The sequence below is a fragment of the Dermacentor albipictus genome, chromosome 1 (genome assembly GCF_038994185.2).
Source record: "Dermacentor albipictus isolate Rhodes 1998 colony chromosome 1, USDA_Dalb.pri_finalv2, whole genome shotgun sequence".
Taxonomy (NCBI): Eukaryota; Metazoa; Arthropoda; class Arachnida; order Ixodida; family Ixodidae; genus Dermacentor; species Dermacentor albipictus.
Genome location: NC_091821.1, coordinates 488,652,935 through 488,677,788, shown reverse-complemented (window position 1 = coordinate 488,677,788; position 24,854 = coordinate 488,652,935). Strand labels below are relative to the sequence as shown.

At 48.3% G+C, this 24,854-nt stretch overlaps 1 protein-coding gene across 2 annotated transcripts in view; it reads right to left on the bottom strand.

Moving 5' to 3' along the window:
• LOC135912810 (uncharacterized) overlaps positions 1–24,854 on the bottom strand; it is a 72,376-nt gene that overhangs the window by 28,476 nt on the left and 19,046 nt on the right. For both annotated transcript variants that reach the window (XM_065445354.1, XM_065445361.1), the window contains exon 6: positions 7,307–7,548. In XM_065445354.1, the coding sequence (XP_065301426.1) occupies positions 7,307–7,548 (242 nt within the window). The remainder of the gene's footprint in view (positions 1–7,306; positions 7,549–24,854) is intronic.

The following is a 24,854-nucleotide window of genomic DNA, read 5'->3' as shown; positions in this document are numbered from 1 at the left end:
ATGGTTCAACATTCTTCACATACATAAACAATAAAAAAAGCTAGCTCAGTAGCTGTAAGCCAATGGCCGTAGCGGTGCCTGCAAAATAAACGACATCTGCAAAATAACAGCTGATCCAGGCAGCATTGTCCATGCTATTGAGTGAATATATCAAGTACGCATCTTTGAAGCCAAAAACTGCTGAATGCGAGCAGCAAAAAGTAATCAAAGACTGTTTCATGCAAAATAGAAACAATCCGCTTGCTCAGATTTTTTTTTTACAACAAGGAAGCAGCCTTCAGTTTTTGTGCGTGACAAAAAGGCTACTGTCGTGGCTACTGTCATGGCTGCTGTCATGCCTACTGTCATGGCTACTGTCAGAGACATGACAGTAGCACATGTAGCCATGACAGTAGTAGGCATGACAGTGAACATGTGCTGTCTGAATAAATATATCGATATTTTTTGTAACTGGTATAGAATGAAAACGCGTGGTCGTGTCGTTGTGCGAATCGGAGATAATGCATGGCCGCCTCAAATCATGGCGACGTGTACAGCTCATAAAAATAATCAAATGCACCACTATGACGATTTGCTGCACAGTCGTAGTAGCGATATCCCTGCGAGAACGCTAGCGAAAGAAATTGTTGGGAAACTTGCAGTATCCATAGAATTTTATTGTCTTTACAGTGGGAGGAATGACTAGCCTAGAACTTTAACTACCATGTCTCTCCCAATTTGTGGCCTCCTAACTCTCGACATTTAAATCTCTTGGAATACTGTTTTGAATGTCATTGAAATCAAGCCTGCCAAAATGCCATGTAACACGAAAAGCTTACCCATGACCACCGCTGCGGAATCAATCGCCAACATTTTAAAAAGCCACCTGGTTCAAGCATACAGCCGAACGCCGAAGTGAATCGGAGATTGTTGCGGAGGCTGGATCACTTAAAACCTTAAGTTTTCAAGGCTTTGTTAAATTGTATCTATTTTTATGGCCAGAGGAGTGGTTCCTGTACCTGAAGGCAGCATTGTGTTCTCAAGTACAACGCGTGCCCGGTATAGTGCTCTTCACATTCTGTATGCTCCCAAGGTGCGCCCTTTATTATTCGCATATGAACGACAGTGGTTCTCCTCGACCAAGGGACTCAATGCACTTCGATAACGTTGGACTTATTGCTGAAATGCGCGTTTGCTTGTCAACGTGATCACCATTGTTGCACTTTTAAGAAGAAATCGAGAACAGCGAGCAATACAAAAATTCCGGCAGAACCCATCTCACAATAACTGTCGACGAGATTCCTCCTCCACGCTTCCCTAAAAACACTCGGTGCCATCTAGCGCTGCCATTGCGAAGCCAGCACTTGGCTTCCGAGATGCATGGGGCACCGATGTGTGTGAGCGCTGAGAAACGCGTCATACGGCAACCGGACTCCTCTCTCGCACTTTTTTCTGGACACCTTTCGCCATATAGTGGTGCTGCCGAGAAGTCCATGGGTGGCCTCTGAGACAAGGAGCATGGCGGGACGATACCCGAGAGCACTGAGAATAGTTTGCTCGCTTGCCACACACTCAGTGGCACATATTCAGCAACCACAGTCGGCGAGAGATTCGTTTATCTCCCCTACAAGGGACAAATTGGAAGCACTTGAGATCAAGAAGCGTGGTGATGCTTGTATCAATGAACCCTCCTTTTCTCTTTCGGCAAAGGAACTGGCATATCTTGGGAGCGGCGATTAGAAGCTATAATAAGCATGTGACGCCACCTCGGGCATAATCTTCGTTCGCCTGCCAGGTTCGGTGGCCTTCCAGGCTCGGTAGGCAACATTCGTCACCGCAATAATAAACACCGGCGAACACAGCTGCTCGGCGGTCAGTCATCGTTCATCACCATGATGCTGCGGAGCGTCTGTATAATGGAGGGTGCCGCGAGCCCTCCCTCGTTCACGAACCCGGGTTGATCGTGCCACTGGCGACGAGTACCGACGGATCGTCCCACGCCGCCGCGAGTGGCGAAACACCACCCACCGTTGCTGCTGCCATGCGCTCTACGGAAGGCTCGAGCCGTTCGAGGGAGATGGATCTGCCTGGACAGTTCACGAGGAGCAAGTCCACGTGTTCTGCCGGGCAAACGACGCACCCGAGGTCAAACAACGGGACATTTTCCTGGCCAGCTGGGTGACCCGCGTCTTCAGTCTTCTGCTCAACCATCTCAAGCCAGCCGAGCCGCGCGTTAGGACGCTGGGTGAGCTGCTCGCCGTAATGCGCTCACATTTTAACCCAGGACCATCCACACTAATGGAGCGCTTCTGCTTCAACAACCGGAGCCGCCAGGAAGGGGAGACTCTAGGGCAGTTCGTTGCTACGCTACGAGGGTTAGCGAGTGCCTGCGTTTTGGAAGACCAGCTGGACTCGCTGCTCTTGCACCATTTAGTCTGCGGAATCAACAACCCCGCCATGCAGATGCGACTCCTAGAGCTTACCGACCCCTCGCTGGACGACGCCATGAAGGCAGCGCTGGCAATGGAAACAGCCGCCAAGGACGCCGGCGAGATTGACCGTGCGATTGGCTCACCGGCGGAAGCGGCAGTCAACAAGTTGGCGACAAAGGCCAGTACCTGCTGTGGTGGTGCCCACTCGCCCTCACAGTGCCAGTTCTCTCAAGCACAGTGCTTCACGTGTGGGACAACTGGGCGCCTATCGCGGGTATGGAGAAGGGGGAGGACGAACAGCAAACAGCAGCAGAAGCCTGGTTCATGCTAACGTACCACACAAGCCCGCGACCAGGGTAGCCGTCGCAAGGGTATGCGGCGGGGGCGTGCGGCAGCAGGCTGAAGTTCTACCACGGCCAGGCTGCATGTCGTGGCCGAGGACCCACCGATTTTCGCCATGTGGCACACAGGCCTTGTACCGTCGTCTGTGCCACCGTACATGCTGACCGTCGAAATCTGCGGGCACCCCATTTCCATGGAGCTGGACACAGGGGACAGTGTGTCAGTAATGGCCGGGAAACTCTTCAAGCGTACTTTCCCCAGCATGTCCGTCGAAACTTCGGGCGTGATGCTGCGCAGCTACTACGGGCAGCTCTCGCAGGTATTCCCCTTTACTTACCCAAGGGAGTGTCGCCGACGCTGCTGGGCCGAAAATGGATTCATGCACTGAACGTTCGCCTGCCAGAATACCAGGAAGCCAGCCTGCATGCGGTGAAAGACGTCAACAGCCTCCTAACCTAGTTCAAGTCCCTGTTCCAGCCACGGGTGGGCACATTCGCCGCCACGACGGCTGGCATCTATGTACCTGAGGCAGCCCGGCCTCGTTATTTCAAGCCTCGCCCACTGCCGTTCGCCTTGAAGGACGGAGTCACCTAGGAGTTGCAACGGTTATGGCGTGAGGACATCCTTGGGCCAGTAAAGACGTGTGAAGTGGCCGCTTCCATCGTCCCAGTTCTTAAGCGACACGGCAGTGTCAGGATCTGCGGGGATTTCAAGGTTACCATCAACCCCGTCGCTACCGTCGAGAAGTACCCGCTGCCCCGGATTTAGGATCTCTGGTGAGCATTGTCCGGTGGACAGAAGTTTACCAAGCTCCACCTTAGAGATGCTTACCAGCAGCTGGTGCTCCAGGATGCCTCCCGCAAGTATGTCACAATATCGACAACTTTTGGGCTCTTTCAGTACACCCACCTACCATATGGTGTGGCCACAGCCCCAGCCATATTTCAGAGGGAGATGGAGAACCTCTTCAGGGTCATGTGGCACATGGCGTTGTACTTAGATGACATCCTGGTTACTGGCAGCGACGACGGGGACCACCTGCAGAACCTGCACAACGTCCTGGCAAGGCTGCAGGACGCCGGCCTTAAGCTCAAGCTCGAAAAGTGCATTTTCCTGGCCCCCGTGTTGAGTACTTGGGACATGTCATTTCCAAAGCTGGCATAGCCCTGGCTCCCCGCAAATTTGATGATGTGCTCAAGGGGCCTCAGCCCAGAACAAGAAGGAACTTCAGAGCTACCTCAGCCTCATTAACTTCTACAGGAGTCTCCTGCCAAACCTGTCGCAGCATCTACAGCCGCTCCATTTTCTGCTTCAAGATGGTCAGCAGTGGGTCTGGAAGAAGGAGCAGGACCAGGCCTTCCAGCGAAGCAAGGAGCTAATCACCGAGGCTCCAGTGCTGGTACACTTCGATCCTGCCAAGCCCATCGTCCTGACCGTAGATGCGTCGCCGTAGAACGTGGGAGCCGTTCTGGCACACAGGGACAAAGATGGCCAGGAACGCCCTGTGTCGTTTGCTTCTCATCGGCTTCATGCTGCAGCCGGCTGGACAAGGAACGCCTGGCGCTCATGTTCGGTGTCGAACACTTCCACCAGTATCTGTGGGGCCGGAAGTTCGGGGCGGTCACGGACCACAAGCTGCTGTAGGGGCTGCTGGGGCCTGACAAAGCAGTTCCATTGCACGCATCCTCTCGAGTGGTTCTCTGGGCCTTGAGGCAAGCAGCTTACAGTTACCAGCTGGTTTACCGTCCGGGAAAGGACCTGGGACCTACTGATGCCCTGAGCCACCTGCCCCTGCCTGAGGTGCCTGATGCCGTTCTAGAACCTGCTGAAGTGTCCATGCTAGAACACGCGTACCCGGAGGTGCTCTCCAGATCTGCGGTATCGCAAGCGACCAATTGGGACCCAGTCCTGTCTCAGGTGGTCAAGGCGGTGTCCCGTGGGGAGGAATTGGTTCAGCAGGCCTATAGCTACAAGGCCGCCGAGCTAAGCTTGCAGCAGAGCTCCCTACTGTGGGGTTCTAGGGTGGTGATCCTACGACTTCTCCGGTCCAGAGTCCTGCAGTTGCTCCACGTGGGTCATCCTGGCATGGAAAAGACCAAGATGGTGGCCCGGTTCCATGTTTGGTCACCTGGCCTGGACGAGGACCTCGCTCACATGGTGCAGAGCTGCCAAATCTGCCAGGAGCATCAGCGGGCCTCATGTCATGTGGAAATCACCCCTTGGCCGTTCCCACAGACCACCTACATGTGGATCTTGAGGGGCCCTTCAAGGGCCATTACTTCCTGATGGTGGTGAATGCCTCTTCGAAGTGAGTGGATGTTCTCCCTGCCACCGCTCCATCAGCAGGCGCGACCATTGCAACGCTGCGACAGTTCTTCGCCGCCCAGGGGTTGCCGAACGTCATCGCGTCCGACAATGGTCCTGCTTTCGCCAGCACAGAGTACCTGGTCTGGCTGACCAAGAATGAAATCCGCCGGATGATGGTTCTGCCCTACCGCCCAGCTTCAAACGGTGCAGCCGAGCGGGTGGTGCAAACCATCAAGGACAAGCTCAAGAACAGCCCAACTGGGGATTTCCAGACGCAGATTGCCCAGATACTCTTTCAGTTCCTGACCACGCCAGACTATGTCACTGGCCGTGCCTTCTGTGAGATCCTGCTGGGTTAGATGGTCAAGACACCCTTGGACGTCTTCTGACACCCTTGGACGGCTCCTGAAGCAGCTGAAGCAGAAGCTGGCTGCTGACCGAGGGTGCCATCCCGGGCCATTGCCGGTGTCGAGAGCTCCAGTCTTCGCCAGGAACCTCCGCCCTAGCCCACCCTGGTCCGCCGGACAGGTGGTGTCTCCTGCCAGTGCCTCATCGCTGCTCGTCCGCATGCTAGACGTGGCCATGTGGCACAGACATGCCGACCATGTTAGGCCTCGCCTCGGAACCTGGCCAGCATTCTCAACTTTCACACAGAGTTCCAGCCCACAGGAGGACTAGTGGCAACACAAGTCGCTTCCGGCTGAGCACCACCCATCTCGGAAGCGGCAAGCGTTGCCAGTGGTGCGGCGCCCGCTGTGCCGGTGTCAAGTCCGGCACCACTCACAAGGCCGACCACTGCGAACCCTCCGGACGGAGCGAAGCTGGCTCAGGCCGCACCCGACGTTGCCACGCCCGGCCCGTCAACACCGGTGCTCTGTCGGAGTAGTCGATGGCGGAGGCCACCAGACCATTACTCGTCTTGGTAGCAGGCACCGTCGACCCGGCTAGGACGGAGGCAGAGCCTCGTACTATGAACTTCAACGTTTGTTGTCGACAAACAAACGGAAGGGGGGGTAAGGATGTGTAACAAGAATCTGACGCCCCCTTGGGCATATTCTTCGTTGGCCTGCCAGGCTCGGTGGCCTCCCAGGCTCGGTAGGCAACATTGGTCACCACACCAACAAACACCGCCAAACACAGCTGCTCGACGGTCAGTCATCGTTCATCGATCAGTCATCGGTCAGTCATCAATCATCTTACGAGGCTTCACCAACACCATGCTGCGGAGCTCTGTCTAACGGAAGGTGCCTCGAGCGCTCCCTCGTTCACGAACGCGGGCGGATCGTGACAGAAGCTGTTATGCATCGTGTTTTCGTTGCTTAATTCAGATGAAGGCAGCGTTTTTCCTTGACTCTTGACTCTTGGCAGTAGCTATTTTCTCCTGCGTCAAGTAACGAAACGCTCAGTTGTCAGTGCGCCTACGTGGTTGTACCGCGTCGTCTTCCTTCGTCCGTCAATTTATTTGGTGCCTTCGTTGTAAAAAAAATTAGTGGATCCTTTTCGTCATTGTAGAACGGCAAACTCCAAATGTCAGTGGCACATACCTCGTTCACGAAGTTGGTATCAAAGGCTTCCTTGAAGAGTGGCACACACATACTGGCACTCAGCCAATGGCTAAAATAGGTATCGTAGAGGTTCATTCAAGGTTCGCCTAGACCGACTGGCACATACCCAGTGCTCCAACTCGACGTCAGAGAGTTCCTTCCAACAACGGCACCTACCCAGTCCCGGATGTACTGCGGGCCATGCAGGCATGAAAGAGGTTCGTTGAAGAGCGGAAGTATGTAAACATTTCCACATGTCCCCAAGTTGGTTCGACGGTTGGTTTGTAACTCTGTTCCGTCAACACAGCAGCCCGATGCTCTACTATGCGACTACGCACTACCCAGTGGTCCAGGTAGGTGGGAAAACGTTAGATACTACCAGGCATAGATACAAGCATACAAACTTCTCCCTGCATTGAGTACTCTCAGAATGTGAACACATTAAAATTTGGTATGTAAGCAGTTGCCGAGGATCCTAACAAATGCGCACAGTTTGCCCTAGCTGAGAAACACCGCCGTCTAGATTCGAGATGTCCAGCCTGAAGAACTAGGTTAGAAAACGTGGAGTTCAGTGCCTTCCGCACTAAATTGTAGTTTACGCTCCTTTAGGTGACAGTGGCAGCGCCCACTGTAGCACCGACGTCTAATTTATAGCAAACATCACCCAGTTTTCCAGGTATGTCTCCGAAGCTTATCACGAACCTGTTGCGCTCGCCATCTGGGTTGCTGTAGGTGCGATTCCTTAGCGGCTGCTTGGATGCCGTGTACGCGAGCAGGAGGGCTATGGCCTCAGTGGTCGCGCTGTCGAGTTCGGCATCCGGCAGCGTTGCGTTCTCGCTTCGCCGAATCGCCCCGCGCAGGTCTTCCTGAAACTGCGTGATGGCCCGCCTCAGCGGCGCCGGGAACGTGTTCCGCTCGTCTGTAATCTTCTTGAAGTTGTCGTCCTGCAGAAATGTTAAAAGGCAGCTCCATAAATTCTAGCCAAGCAGGGAGCCTTTATTTTATGCAAACAGAGCACGTTTCAGATATGAGACTGAACCTAGCAGCTACACATCTAAAGCTCCTGAGAAGAATGCAACAATAAATACAGGGAGGGAGGGGGGTAACATGCACAGAAATTGCGGCTATGCATAACCGCAGTCCCTTGTGCCCACAAGATGAAATCTCTTGCGCCTATATTCTACAGGCAATGGCCCAGAATTTAGGCGCGGAAATAAACTTCGCTAGCAAAGTCCCGGATTGTGCGTGCAGCGGTGTTAGTTGTAAGAGAATACTTTACGCTATGGAGCACTGAACATATGGTTTTAGCATCGTGAGAAAATAGGCTTCGAAATGTAGGAATATCTTCACAATCGCGTATAAAAAATGAACAATTTATCAGCAAAGTGACCTATCAGACGCGATGCCCATGTGGCTGTACGTAGTCTATGGGCTTTAATTTATTTGCTCCCTCTGTCTCGAAGGAACACACTCGTGTTACAAAACTACCACTTCGGGAACCTAGTAACAACACCGCATGAAACCGCGCCGAGCGTCGCCAGTGCAATCCATAGCCCAGCAGTCCAGCAATTAGCCCAGCATAGCCCAGCATAGCACCGCAATTATTGCTGTGAAATCCAGCCGAGCCGAATGGCCCCTGTGAGACACCACCACCCACCACGTTTAATATTTTTTGTCTTCTTTTTTTAGCTACCACGTCAGTGATACGGCTGCTAGTATTGTTCACAGGTGTACAGTGGCGTAATTACAAAAGGAGGGTACCGAAATCACTCGCCCTAGGCTGGACACAGTGTAAAAGGGCAGAGGGCTACCACCGCGCGCCTCTGCATGCCACCTCTGGGTGCCTGTGGCCTGTGTGGCAATATTGGTGTAGTACCCGCGCTTGTCCATGCGGAAACTGCATGGAGTGATGCGCCAGATGAAACAGGGATCCATACGGTATTAGAGAAGCTTTGACACATCTACTGCGAAGATCTCCACGTGGTGGTGAGGCTCCTGAAGCCTACCCACACGAAGATGGCGTCACTCCGGTACCGCCAAAGTTCAGAAGACCAGCCGAGCAATAGCACACAGTCACGCGCACAGGTTCGTCTACAGTACCGGACCATACACTCAAAGACAGGGACGGCGTGGCTGCTTCGCTGAGCGGCAACCTCATCATAGTACACTCGCTACGGCCAAGGTGAGTCGTGGAACTTTATACGTTGCCACCCAAACAGTGTCGATAGGACCATCGGAAATGTGGCGCTCCCTTTGTCTTTCTCTAAGTCACGCGCGCTTAAGACACTGAGAGGCTGACTGGTTGAGACGCAGCCTTCCTTGCTCATTTCGCCTTCGAATCACTCATGACCAGTGAAAACGAAATCTACGCAAAACTCTCCTATCTACCCTTCATTTAAACTAGCGACCTGAAAACGAAATTCGCTGTAACCGCGAAGCAATATAAATATCCAGTTGTCATACCCACCAGTGAGTCAAAGACAATTGTGGATAGCCAATGGCGGAATTGGCTATCATTGAGATTACCGTGAACAAGCAGTGAAAAAGAAACTAGGACTAGGTAAGAATCAGATGTATGCGTTAAGAGACAAAGCCGGCAATATCATTACTAATATGGATGAGATAGTTCAAGTGGTAGAGGAGTTCTATAGAGATTTATACAGTACCAATGGCACCCATGACGATAATGGGAGAGAGAATAGTCTAGAAAAATTTTAAGTCCCACAAGTAACGCCGGAAGAAGTAAAGAAAGCCTTGGGAGCTATGCAAAGGAGGAAGGCAGCTGGGGAGGATCAGGCAACAGCAGATTTGTTGAAGGATGGTGGGCACATTGTTCTAGAAAAACTGGCCAACCTGTATACGCAGTGCCTCATGACCTCAAGCGCTCACATAATCCCAATCAATAAGAAAAGGGACGCCAAAGACTTCAAAAATTACAGACCGATAAGCTTACTGTCCCTTGCCTACAAAGTATTCACTAAGGTAATTGCAAATAGAATCAGGAACACCTTAGACTTCTGTCAACCAAAGGACCAGGCAGGATTTTGTAAAGGCTGCTCAACAATAGACAATATTCACACTATCAATCAGGTGATAAAGAAATGTGCGAAATATAACCAATCCTTGTATATAGCCTTCATTGATTACGAGAAAGCGTTTGATTCAGTCGAAACCTCAGCAGTCATGCAGGCATTACGGAATCGGGGTGTAGACGAGCCGTACGTAAAAATACTGAACGATATCTATAACGGCTCCACAGCCACCGCAGTCCTCCACAAATAAAGCCACAAAATACCAGTAAAGAAAGGTGTCAGGCAGGGAGAACGATTTCTCCAATGCTGTTCACAGCGTGTTTACAGGAGGTATTCAGAGACCTGGATAGGGAAGAATTGGGGATAAAAGTTAATGGAGAATACCTTAGTAACGCTCAGGCACGTACCCAGGGGGGGCCCGGGGGGGCTGGGCCCCCCCCCAAAAAAATCAAGTGGCATACCCCCCCCCCCCCAATCCCCACCCACGCCACCACTCCTCACACATTCCTAAAGCGCCGCAAGTCAATGTTAAGACTTGACAGCTGTTAATCGGTCAGCATTATGCTGCCTTTTTCACTCCTTTCCGATGGCGGTAGTTATTGGCATCTCTTGTAATGTGAAGGACAATTTTCTCATAGATTCCGCACCCGCGCAATTAACTCGAGATGCGTTCAGTTGTCACCATCTATCCAACCGTCACGCGCATAGATGTTGCTTTTGTTAGTTCAACCTTCTTTGTTTAGGCTGATCCTGGGACCAGTAGAGGGATGCGGCTGTTACTCAGCTGGTCTGTACTCTCATGGAACGAGTTGCGGCCGGAGAAAACGCCAGTTGCGTTTAACTTATCCCTTTGCTTCATTATTTCCTTGAGTTACGGCTCGCCGCGAGGCTGGCAGATGCCCGGAACCATATACACGTGATATAGGTTAGATAAGGTGGGAAATAAAATAATGTGAAAGAGCGTCCATCATGAAACCCTGCAATAACCCTTAAACCCATAAGCATGAGGACTGTCGCCCGTTAGCTCGTCTATTTTTCCCTAACTGTATAGCACTTTTCGTGCAAAATTGGCAATTGGAAACAAAAATCCCAAGGAGTTGAGAAATTAAGCGATCTACTAAGGGAGAGAGCCAAGGCAACGAGCAAACTACTAGCAAAAGCGAATAATAAAAAAGTTAACCATTGTTTATGAGAATAATAATGGATCAACATCTTTTTATTTAAAAAAGAAGTAGAGAAAACGCCGCCGGAAGTGGAGAACAATTACTTGTTTTGAATGACGCTTCTACAGTTATCGGTCGAACCGCCTCACGTAGCCACTTCTCTGCTGTGCTTATGTGGGTGTTTTTCCTTTCGCGGTGAGCGCAGTACGTCTAGAATCGCAGAGTCCTGCGCTCTACGCGGTTGTATGTGAGTGGCGGCCGCACAGCGTTACGGAATTCGCGGAACTGTCAAAACTGATCAACAAGGAGAAAAATACTGATATTCGAAACTATACCATGAGAAAGACTGAAGAAGCCGTAAAAAATAAACGCAGCCTGAAATCAGTAAAAAAGAAACCTGGCATAGGACAAACCATGATGTATGCACTAAAAGATAAGAAGAATAATATCATCAGCAATCTCGAAGATATGATAAAAGCAGCGGAAAAATTCTAAGCTGACCTGTATACAGTACCCAGAGGAGTCACGATACCTCACTTAGAAACAGTAATTAACAGGGTACAGAAACTCTCCTATAACTAGGGATGAGGTCAGAAGGGCCCTGCAAGACATGAAACGATGAAGAGCGGGAGGATAAGGTGGAATAACAGTCGATTTAATCAAAGATGGAGGAGACATAATGCTTGGAAAACTGGCGGCTTTTTATACGAAGTTTCTATCGACTGCAAGGGTCCCAGAAAACTGGAAGAATGAAGACATTATACTAATCCACAAAAAAGGAGACCTTAACACTGGATTTTGTCAACCAAGGGAACAGGCTGGCTTCAGGAAGAGATACCTTACAATGGATCACATCCATGTCATCAATCAGGTTATCGCGAAATCTGCAGAGTACAATAAGCCTCTCTATGTGGCTTATATAGATTACGAAAATGCATTTGATTCAGTAGAGATACCAGCAATCGTAGAGGCACTACGTAATCAAGGAGTACAGAACGCTTACGTAAAAAGCTTGGAAAATATTGCTACATGCGTGTGTTATTTGTTTGTTTGAACGAGGCGCGTAGGCGCCATCACTCCAGAAAAGAGGAGGAAGAACGAACTGGGCTCGCGCTGTGAATCTAACCGGTCAGCGCTGCAACCGTTGTTGTAAATATAATCTGTAAATAGTTTCTCGCATACTGACTCGTCCTTCGCGTAAGATTATCTACAGAGGTTCTACAGCTACCTTAATTCTACAAAAGAAAAGCAGGGAGATACCTATAGAGAAAGGGGTCAGACCGGGAGACACAATTTCTCCAAAGCTATTCACTGCGTGCTTAGAAGAATTCAAGCTATTAAACTGTGAAGGCTTAGGAGTAAAGATCGACGACAAATATCTCAGCAACCTTCGGTTTGTCGATGACATTGTTCTATTCAACAACAATGCAGACGAGTTACAACAAATGATTGGAGACCTTAACAGAGAGAGTGTGAGAGTGGGGTTGAATAATAATATTGAGAAGATGAATATAATGATAAATAGCCGGGCAAAGGAACAAGAGATCAGGATCGCCAGTCGGCCACTAGAGACTGTGAAGGAGTACGTTTACCTAGGTCAATTAATCACAGGGAACCATGATGATGAGAAGGAAATTCACAGAATAATAAAAATAGGTTGGATCGCATACGGCAAACATTGCTAGCTCCTGACTGGAAGCTCACCATTATATATTATGTCAAGGTTCTAGCGAACCTTGACAGTAGAACATTGTCCCTCGACACGATTTTCACATGCCGCCGACAGAAGGCATCGCAGGTGAAGGCGACAAAGGGAATACTTCGGTTTTTGAAAGAGACGGGATTGGACAAGCGGCTGTGAGAGTGATGTCACGTACCATGCCAGATTGATGGACTCCAACGGACGATGTGTGTGTGCTGTGCTATGTGCTCTCTCTCCTTCTCCCCCTTCCCCATCTTTAATCTCCCCCATCCCTCTCCCATGTGTAGGGTAGCAAACCGGTTAAGCTAAACTGGTTAACCTCCCTACCTTTCCTTCTCCACTTTTTCCTTCCTTCCTTCCTTCCTTGCCAGTGCAAAATGCCCAGTGCCAGTGCATTTGCCAGTGCATTTCCCAGTGCATTTTGCCAGTGCATATGGGGCAGAGACTTGAGAGCAAGTTAAGGACCGCTCAAAGAGCGATCGAACGAAGATTGCTAGGCATAACGTTAAGAGAGAGAAAGAGAGCGGTTTGGATCAGAGAGCGAACGGGTATAGATGATATTCTAATTGACATCAAGAGGAAAAAATGTAGCTGGGCAGGTCATGTAATGGGCCGGTTAGATAACCGTTGGACCATTAGGGTTACAGAATGGGTAGCAAGAGAAGGGAAACGCAATCGAGGACGACAAAGCACTAGGTGGAGCGATGAAATCAGTAAATTCGCGGGCGCTACTTGGAATCGGTTGGCGCAAAACAGGGGTAATTGGAAATCGCAGGGAGAGGCCTTCGTCCTGCAGTGGACATAAAACAGGCTGATGATGACGACGACGACGTTGTTGTTGTTGTTGTTCATGATGATGATGATGATGATGATGATGATGATGGAGGTGGTGGGGCCCCCCCCCCGAAAATGAATCCTGGGTACGTGCCTGGTAACGCTGATGATATTGCCTTGCTTAGTAACCCAGGGGACCAAATGCAATGCATGGTCACTGACCTGGAGAGGCAAAGCAGAAGGGTGGGTCTAAAAATTAATCTGCAGAAAACTAAAGTAATGTTTAACAGTCTCAGAAGAGAACAGTAGTTTACCATAGGTAGCGAGGCACTGGAAGTGGTAAGAGAATACATCTACGTTGTGCAGGTAGTGACCGCGGATCCGGATTATGAGACAGATATTCAGAAGCATAAGAATGCGCTGGGGTGCGTTTGGCAGGCATTCTCAGATCATGAACAGCAGGTTGCCATTATCCCTCAAAAGAAAATTGTATAACAGCGGTGTCTTACCAGCGCTCACCTACGGGACAGTAACCTGGAGGCCTAAGAAAAGACTTCTGGTGAAACTGAGGACGACGCAACGAGCTATGGAAAGAAGAATGATGGGTGTAATGTTAAGGGATAAGACAAGAGCAGATTGGGTGAGGCTACAAACGTGGGTAAACGACATCTTAGTTGAAATCAAGAAGAAATGGGCATGGGCCGGACATGTAATGAGGAGGGAAGATAACCGATGGTCACTAAGGGTTACGGATTCCAAGGGAAGGGAAGCGTAGCAGGGGGCGGCGGAAAATTGTGTGGGCGGATGAGATTCAGTAGTTTGCAGGGACAATATGGCCACAATTAGTACATGACTGAGGTAGTTGGAGAAGTATGGGAGAGGTCTTTGCCCTGCAGTGGGCGTAATCAGGCTGACGATGATGATGAGATTAACATCCAGGCCACCATTCTTACCGTGGCACAGATGAAAGTTTCACCTGAAACATTGCGCCTCATATGTTCGAGGCATAGAATTCACGAGCTATCCCGCCCCAACGTTCGTAGCGCTTAGCCAGGAGACATTCCACACCGAACTCTAACGGATGCCTTCTTTCGATGCCAAATTTGACTCGAGCACTGCTGCGGCAACTAAATGCTCCGAAAGTGTGTTGTTAGATGCCCAAGCAATCTTTCCACCACCTCCATCATTCTTTCACAGCACATCCTTCCTCTGCATGCTATTTTCGCTATCCATCCTACCAAACCTTACGAAGCTTGGTCAAGGAACTAGCCACATTCACTAGATGCTGCCTGATTCTAGCCAGCGATATCTGCCATTGATATTCTGGGCTATCGTGTCATCAAAAATGGTATCGTTCTCTTACCTGATAAATCCACAATGTTCAACTCACTGTCCACATCTGTACGTGCCTGAGAGATATTTAGCAATGAGGGAAGTTCAGAAGCCATCTCCGCTGCTCAAGCCTGTACTGTATCTTGCTAATGCATGCAATGACGAAGGCCTAGAAATCTCTGATGGCTGCGCGCGTACGGCGTAAACAGGTGCAGCGTCATGCCCACATCTCTGTGGCAACTACATTACGAGCCTCACGTGACGTTCCGGAGCCACAGTGCTCTTTTCTTGTTTTTCTTGTATTTCTTTTTCTATGTTTTCCTCGCCAAGTCATGGTTTGTAACCTGAGCGGCGTTTATCAGTAGCCTAAGAGCACCGAGCAAGGTTGCGTCTGGCTCCCCCGCGCTGTAAACTGGTACTGAGGACTGCGTGACAGCAAACCTAAGCTACGCTTCACTAAAAAACTCCATTCAGCATGCAGTTAGTACTCTGAACAAGCGCTCTGTGGTGCTATAAGCAGCCAATAATACACATAATATAACGGAACCGTACTGAGTCCGACAAACGTTTTTTTTTTAATCAGTGCAATTACATAGTAAACGCAAGAGGATGCGTTAGCATTACGTTGCATCTCTTTGACGTCCCGTGTGCATAATGTAAAGCGCGTCACCACATTGCAAGTTGAGGTTCAGGAGCTCACTGTACACTCGTTCTGCCTTTTCGAGGAGCGAAGTGCAACTGACGGTGGTCCAGAGCAAGCAGGGCACCGTAAACACAGCTAGTTGGTCGAGTTGGGTCAACATTGCATGCGAGTAATTGCGCCCAACAAACAAAAGGAAACACAATACGCCACGTGTCCCTTGTACTTTCTTTAGTTCTCGTCTCTTATGCGAATTTACACGCCTATAGGTCACCGTCAGTTGTGCTGCATATATAGAGGGTTTTCCAAATATCATGCACCAAGGGATGATTAAAAATGTGCAAATGCCACGTAGCTGGACTGAACCAAAGTAACCCTGTTTGCCGTCACTTACAGATGCCGAGATTATTTCTTACATTCCGCCTAATTACATAATTAGTTTTAATTCATCAGTTGCTAAATTATTATAAGATGAAAAGCGTCAATGCAAAAATTGTAGAGCAACATGAAAATTCCCGATACAGCTTCCTGTTGCTCAATACGTCCTGCACAAAAGGGTTTCCGAGTGTGAAAGAAGCGCGCGAATACACGCGACTGGCCGGCAAACACATTTTGCTCTTGAGTACTAGCTGTTTCTTTTTAGCCATTGTAAACGCAAAATAACGCTCAGCATCATCGACCTCTCACGTGATCTCAGGACTTCATTTGAATGCTTTACCGTTGTGTTCACCTGCATGGCAGGCACGGATTCACTGGTTTGTGCACTTACGCTGGTTTCCTATTGTGTGCTGGAACTAATTTATATCGTTTCGAAATTTCGCTTCCATATTCCGCTTCGATATCTCTTCACCCCGAGCTATTTTCGCTGGGGTGAAGTGACTTGTCGGCAAGTGGAGATGCAAGCCCGAAAGGTAGATTTCGGTCGTGAGCCATGTGGAACACGCCGAAACAGGAGTCGGATTCTGCTGCGACTGAGGGCGGCAACACTGGTGAGTTACTTAACGTCGCTGGCTGAATCATCATGTAAGATTCGTTTCGTTAACTTATAGGCGGAGACAAGCTAACGAACTAGATACTGCATTACATATCGGCAGCCAGATCCCTCCGTTGCTGTTTCCGAAATAAATGTTTAGTTGCGAACCAGCGTTTCTCATCTTCTAATTCTTGTGCTCCGTCTTCGCGCTGTTTGTACACATTAAGGACACTCCGCACGATAGTGGGTGTGAGAAATGCCGCACACTCGCAACAGACCGTCGTTATACACACACAGTCATGAAAAAAAGAGTGATCTCGGAACGCGCCTCCCGTATTCTATCTTATAACCGCGCGCGCGGGCGACAGAGTAGCTTCATGTTTGTTTTTGCATGTCCGACGGCAGCTTCTTCCTCCCCCCAAAGCCGAATAGCGCTTTGGTAAACTGAAGTGAAAGTACCGTATTTATTGCATTAGACAGTTCCATGCATGGTATGCGACTAATTGGTGACGTTCTCGCATGTCTTCTGGGGTCTTATTCATTACTCTTTTGTCCGAACAGAGCCTGCACCAAGCACGTCTCACAGGCTTTTTCTTCCGCCAGCTGTCCCTCAAGGTGAGTTCAGAGCTGGTGTACGGCCAATTGCACATCCTATTGTCTGCGTTCTTGTTTCATGGGCTACTGTGTTGTCCTTGCAGAGTTTTCACCAAGCACGTCTTAGTCGTCATTTCAGGAGCCCCCATCAAATCCAACAGTAAGGGGCCGGAGCCGAATTCGCGTGGTTTTTACACCACGAGCAAGGAAGCCGATGCAGAAGTATTTGTTTGATATTAAACCTTAAGAGAGCTAAAGAGCATCAGTCATCATTCCACTAACACTGATTACTGGCCGAGTCATCCGAGTACCTCAACAAAGAGTTCCTAGAAATTATTCGTGTTCACAGGCTCCTGCAACCAAAGCATGAACGACGCTGGCCAAAAGGGTTCCGTCAGTTCACCCTTAACCACTATTTCACTAGCCCAAACACCTGGAAAAACGCTGAGCCTTCAAATAATAAAAGCGTTAAGAACCTGGGTATCGACAATATCACTCAAACCAGGGTTGATGTTAGAGATCCTGGATTTTGTCAATGAAACCAACAGAGAAATCGGTATCAAATGGACACGGCAAGAGTCCTCATCTTTGGCCAAATTTCTCTAAAACGAAACCTGGAATACTGTTCAAAGCACGATGTTGGTCATGTCGACTGCGGCATTAAAAGATCTGGTCAAGTAGCATACACAGCACTCTTTTTTTCTGGTGTCAGAAGCAGCGAAGCGGGGACTCGAGCCTGTAGCTTTTATGACAGGTGAAAGTATGGTTGATTCTACATCCGTTTTGAGTTTACTGAGAGAGCTAGTAAGCAAGCGGAAAGACTATGGTCTCTATGGAAAGGCACTGATTTGCAATCAAACTAGCAGCAATTCTGTAGTTGGGACAGCACTGAGGATCCTTCTTTTTACATGCATCGGGCAAAAATATACTTTATTTTTGACCCACTGTACTTGTTGCAATCTGCTATGGACTTGCGGAAATATGACATCCACAGTGGCGAGCATGTTATGTCATCTTAACACATACTCGAAGTGCACGAGTCTACCCATCTTCCAAAATATAGATATCTACCAAAACCAGACAGCAATTTGTACAAGACTCCTTTCGGAAACGTGATGCTGAAATTTGCCTCGCAAGTATTACGTAACAGTGTGTATTTGGCATTTCAGGCCTTAATTCATTGCTTTTAACGTTTTACCTCCTACTGCGACACACACAGGCAGCATTGTAGAATGAATATACAAGCTGCTCAATGCCTTGAACTACAAGACGCACAAAAAAGCGGCAAATGAGGCACGCATGTGAGACACATTGTGTTCACAGAAGACATGCAATTTCGAACGGCTTTGGATTAATTCCTGGAAGTTCAGTTGCCCTCTCCAGCCTACAGCTATATTTAGTTGGCCTATCAGCGCGAAAGCGAATCTTGTTGCTGCGGCAAGACCTCCAGTAGCCTTGTTGACGCGGGGTCTGAATCAGGATCCCCTTGAGGACATATGTTTGGGCTCATCGGCGGCAGCACGTTTGCAAAACAAGCTCCAAATCATCATCACTTTTCTGTGGCACTCAGGCGCATTGTTGCATCGCAGCTTTGAAAGCTTTCTGGAAACAACAACTGCGAGATGGAAAGGTGTGTTCAAACGGAACTTCAGACACTTCCATTGCCTAACCTGAGCACAGCGACCGTAGGGGCACCTAGCAGCACTAGTGATGCCTTTAGAAGGGCCGGCTGAAAGTAGTGAAAAAGCAAGCGGTATACTTGAGCCCAACATATTTTACTAAGTGTATGGGTAGTTGACAAACATTCCTAAAGAAGGGGCAGCGCAGCTCATGCCACGACCTCCTTAGGGAAAGTAGCCAGAACCTGTAAGGACCTAGCAAACTATTTATTATGTTTAAAACAGTCGAAATAAAGGCAAATTCCCTCTGCCATTTAAATGTGTCGATTAAGCCATCGTATCAGTATGATGTGAGGCTGGAGGACAAATTTACACATGCAATATATTTTATTGCACACCATTAAGGCGTTACCAAGTGAATTCTTCTGTATTATGGCAGAGGAGACCGGCTATCTACCATTTCGCAGTGCATACTACAAGCAGAAATTTCTGCAGCTCTACGCCTATCTTCGGCTTCTTTGGCACCTGCGGTTTAAAAAACAAGATTTCAGCTTGGGAAAAGGCCTCACTGTTGCCAAGAGAAAACTGAAAAAGCCCTGTAGGTAGCTGTCAGGGCTTCTCGCCAAAATAAGCGTTATACTTCTGTCTTTTCTGCTTCACCGACTTGTGGTTTTGGGTTTCCTTTCCTCAATCAACATCCTAGCTTTGTCAAATTATTCCATCGGTGTATTCAAGGACAAGACTTCTTTTATTTGAAAGCAAGCTTTTTCATTCCCCATTTTTGTTCAAGGTCATCCTTCTTCCTCGTCGAAACATAAGGTCAACCAATTCTTTGCTCATCTTTATTACGAGTCACTATTTAGTAGCTCAGTAGCGTATCTGTAGCAGTATTTCCTAGTGTTCGCGGCCATGTGCAATTCTTCTCCTGAAATAGCTGATGCAGCATCGGATGTGTTTTCCATTCTGCTTTCCACCGTCTGCAACGTAGCGTTTGACTTTTCTCAATGGTTCTGGCCTTCAACGATTGAAGAGCAAAGGGGCTTTTCTTTCTTCTACACGCGAGTTTTCTTTTCCTATATTTGATTCCTGAGTCCTAGTCTTGTTGAGGGTCGCTCTTCCTGTTCGATAGCCTTGGCTTTTGCACGAGGTAGTGATTGATTGCAAAGTTCGGTTTCACTGCTCTCCCACATAGCAGTGGTCTCTGTGCCGTTTCTCGGATGTGGCGGTCTGGTCAGTTGCAATGTGAAACAGTCACTCAAGGTAAGCACCTGCTGCTGCAATGCGCACAGCGAAATGACTGCCAATTTACACACCTTTTGTTCCCTGTTCTTCATTTCCTGCTGCAGCCGTGGGCAAATTGTGATTGTGGACTTTCTCGACCGTGATTTGGCGCGAACGGAGACCAACATACGTGCTTACAAGGTCCGAAGTGTATGAAGTTGATAGCCATGTGCATGGAAAGGCCCACAAAAGCGGAAATAAAATTTCACGTCCCCATCAACGTCGTATATCACGTCGCCGTCACCGTGATGCGTCGCATAAAGCCCAAGGGCGATAACATCGTAGCTGCGCGCCGTATGCTGTATGTGCGAGTGAAAGCTTGTGAGAGTGAGCCGACGATGGCGACTCAGTATCGTGCGCGCAAGTGAGGAAAGCGGGGAGGAAGCGCAGCGTGTTCTGTCGCGTACCTAACAATAGGAGAAGGGGAGGGAGAGGAGGGACAGGGAGCTTTCTACTGCAGCGGCGGCCAAGGGGCCTCATCTTGAAAAGCTTCTGCAATCAGTACATATCTAGAAGCTCCGACAGATCATAGCTTCACGGAATGAAGGAAGACGTCAAGAATGTTGGCAACCAGGTACGCGGTAATTGAAAGTGTAAATAGGCAACCAGGAGTCATCAGAAAGAAAGTCAGAGAAACAGAGACAGCCAATTAGATGCAAATAAAGAAAACAAAGAACACCATGCAGATTTAGAAGAATGCGAAAAAAGAAATTAGAAGGCAAAATCCGTAGGATAACATGACGGGAAGTGCCTTGCTATTTGAGGGTCGAGCTGGTTGCCCAAGGACGAAAATTCATTGGACCATGAATAACCTGTGGACATCCCGATTAGATCCGAACGTCCAAGTCCCGGTTAGGCATCCAGTGGATAACATGAGCACATTAATTTTGGAATGTCCTATTTAAGACATTCTTCGGACATCGACCCGATTGAACTGGGATCTAAACAAATCCACGCATTTTTTTTTCTATGGATGTCCAAAGGATGTTTTGAACTGGATGTCCCATAGCAGACATATGTTTGACCAACACGCACTTGAACACGTAGTACGTGATCATATCGCGGGGTGTTAGTCACTTCCATGACTGCCTTCAGTGCACGCTCTTCCGAAAAGACATGCCATCCAGGAACATGAGGCTGTTGCACTCAGCATCAACCTTCCAATGCAGACGATAAATGAAGAAGCTGCAATGAATGACCGAAACTGCACAAGCATATCGAGAGGAAACGCCACAAAGCGGTAGGCAGAGTGCCGGAAAAGCTGCGCGTTACCACGCATTACCACCTACCGCAAGGAGTAACCGAATCAATCGTGTTTTACGCACCTAAGCTCTCCGAACATATCGAGAAAGCCGAGTACTGCAACCATAGGTGTTCTGTGCGCTGCAACCTCTGCAACGGCTGCAGTCATTGCTGTAGGACAGAGCAGTGACTGCCTTTACCCAGTCTAATCGCCACTGTCTGTTTCATGCACGCTTTGCGCTGACTTGCGCGTAGTCGATCACATGACTTAACGCCGCTCTTTTATTGAATCTCTTCGTCCTTCTCTGTAGGCTCGGAATGCCTAAAGGTTGATGCGCTCGCACTCAGTCTGCGCCTTTTCTCTGAAAGTGGTAGTCATGTCATGTGCTCATGAGTTCCGGCGTGAACGTTTGCCAATTCCAGGTTAACGTTTTCGTCGTGCGCTTTGGAACTCCATCTCCGCGGCGCCTGTACGTATTAGGCCTGCAAGAGGTAAGTGACAGTTCATGAAGTCAGTGTTTTTTTTATTAGCAGCCCTGCAATTTTTTTTTAAATTAGGGTTTCGTCGTGTCTGCGTGTAATCGAATGACGGGCATTGTACGTTCCCATGGTTTGCGGCGACGATAACATCGATTGGTGATTTACCCTCCATGGTGCTGCGTCTGGTGACATCGTACTACTTTTCTGCCAACTTCGGAGCTTACCCTGTCCTATATTGTTTCTGCGCAGCGCTGAGGTCCACCAAAAAGATATTTCTGAATGCGAAACTTTAGAACCATCAACTCCCATGTAGCCCACAGGATGGGTCCGCCAGAGTTATCGTTGTATCTTTCCTGAACAGTGGCCACTAGTAACAAATATACTAATATACTAATAATAACATTAACTATTCCCGACACGCACTTTCCGGCGTAGCGTTGCTTGAGTTTTGTTTGCCTTTTGTTTGCGCAACCGCGGTTCTGAGAGCAATCGTACAACTGAGTAAGGTTGGAATAGCTGATATTTTTTATGCATTTCTATCGCGGTCGGAGCACTTGATGCACATTATGTTCGGCCGCGCTGCTGAATTTTAACACGCCTGCCTTTCGGGCTGCTATATTGTTCTTGGCAAACAGTGTCAGGCATGGTTCTTGGAATAACAAAGCTTTCGGGCGACTTGTTAGACTTCTGCTTACTTACACGTGGTCGGATGCTAGTATGGCGGTGACATCAAGTGGAGTTTACTCCTCAGCTCTCTGTGACGAACGAATCGTTTGCATCGACTTAATTGCTGGTTCGCAAGTGGTCGTATATTTTAGCACGTCACAGTCAAACCTTTTTTTCAGTTGACTGTTTCTTTCACGCGCTCGTAGTGATAACCGTGTCGCTTAAACTTCGGTACGTATGCTGTTGGCCTTTTGTTTGCGCAACCGCGATTACCCAAGTAATCGTAAAACTGCGCACGTTCGGAATAAGAGAACTTTTGTTGGCTTTAGTATCGTGATCTGAGAATTTGCTGCCCGTGATCGCCAGTCTCGTTGCTGAATTTAACCAGGCGTGTATTTAAGGTTTGTATTGTTTCTAGCTAACAGTGCCGTGTACGTTGTCGTGATAACGAAACATCTCGGCGACTTTTTAGACTTCTGCTTACTTACACGTGAACGGATGCATGCTAGTATGGTATTAAGGTCAACTTCACGTCTCAGCTCTGTAACGACGAAACGTCTGCGCTAAAAAGCTCGTTCGCACGTGGTCGCATTTTTTTTAATTATGAGAGTTTTTCAGAGTTGACTCTGTCGCGCGCTCGCAGTGATTAACCGTGTCGCTTAAGCTTGCCGTGCCATTGGCGTTTTGTTTGCGTAACGATCGCGATAGCAATTGTAAAAACTGCGCAAGGATGGATTAACTGAATTTCTTTTATTTATTTATTTCAATACTCTGAATGTCACGTGGGGCGTCATAAAGAGGAGGGGGACTCTGCACAATTAGCGGAAATTGTGGTTTTGAAGGATGATGGAACAACTTGTCGCTGTCCTTGGGAAGAAAGGATAAGCGCGGAGGTTTGTACTTGAACTTGAGACGTGTAATACAGATGTAAGCACCTGTATCACGATTGATACTGATTGATTGACTGCACGTACGTGATAGCTAATTGGCTGGCCGCACTGCTGAAATTTACCACCCTTGTCTTTCCGGCTGTAAAGACAAGGGTGGTAAAATTCAGCAGTGCGGCCAGCCAATTAACCACCACGCATATATATATATATATATATATATATATATATATATATATATATATATATATATATATAGAGAGAGAGAGAGAGAGAGAGAGAGAGAGAGAAAGAAATAGTCGCACCAAACAGTGACATGCACCTTTTTCGAAATAACGAAACTTTTGGGCACGGCTCTGTTCGACGGCTGCCCATTTCCATGTGGTCGGATGCATATTATTATGATGGCAAAGAAATCAAGCATAAGTCTCAGCTTCCTGTAACGATCGAAATACTTACGCTACTTAGGCTATAGGCCATAGGCTATAGGCTATAGGCTTAGGCCATAGCTTGTTCGCAAGTGGTCATATTGTTTAGAATTAGTAATGGGGAACGTTTGTCGATCTTTGTTGACTGCTAAGTTTGTGTCACGCGCCCGCCCTCACTGATTAACCATCATGTCTCTTGAGCTTCGTCTGCCGTTTAAGTTTTCTTTGCGTAACCGCGATTGCGAGGGCCATTGTAAAACGGCATACAATTGAAATAACTAAACCTTTGTGGGCATTTCTATCGCTATCGCAGTACTTGTTGCACGTGATGGTTGGCCGGTGGCGCTACTGAATTTTCCCGCGCGCGTCTGTCAAACCACGGAAGATGAGGCATGTGCCTACTGCAGCAAAAATCGAAAGGCCCCTCAGCACATCTTAATTGAACGCGAAGGTATTCACCCAGCGAGACCCGTTGTCAACGCGACACTTTCCAGAAGCGCTTGGGTTGAATGTTCACGGAAGCATCAGCCGGTCAGCAGTCGAGATAAGCAAGTTTATTGGTGGAAAAGAACGGGGCAAGCGAACGTAACGAAAGGGATTGTTAGTGAAAAAGGTGGCTGTGCAAGGTATATAGGAAAAATTTGAGGAAGGTAGCCAAAGGTTAAGGAGATGTATACCAGAATGCTAGAATGAAAAGCATGTATAGCTTACGCCTCGAGCAAACTAGGTGACTATTTGTCGCCACCGCGTTTCAAAAGGAACAAGAAACAATAATCTGAACAGGGTGGCTAAATACCACGTCTCTACGTTCAGGGTGGAGACTCCACCACTGACGCCGCCATCTTGGGTCGATCAAGGAAGGCTGCACCAAGGCACGTGTTCGGATTGCCTTTCTTGTCCAAAATAAGCATTCAAATTTCAGTGACTGTTGATTGCCTGTTCTTAGGCGTGCTGAAAGCTCGCATTCCTGTTCCCATGGCGGACTGAACAATAGCACAAATAACTTCAAACGAATATACCTCAACAAAACATTACAGCATGGAAGTATTACGGTAATTAAACCAGCTACGGTAATAAGTGAATCTAAAGACAGAATTCAAGCCAGCCACTACTTGGAGAACATATTTATGCCTGCATCACTGGCTCCTGATAAGTACGCAGCCAAAATACATTCATTTTCACCACAGCTGTCCACCGTCGTGTTACGCGAAATAAAAGCAGCTGGCACAGGAAAACAAAGGTCATCTGTTATTGAATATTTTGTAATTCTCGATTTGTTAAGGCTGTACAAAGTATTTAAGTTGCAGTGACAAACAAAATAGGTCGGCGAAATGTATTATCTATTAGTTCAATTTCTTTATTGAACGGAGCTATCGCAATTGTTTTGAGTGGAGAGACACAAATGGCAAAATTCTATTTATTTAGCACTTTGTTAAA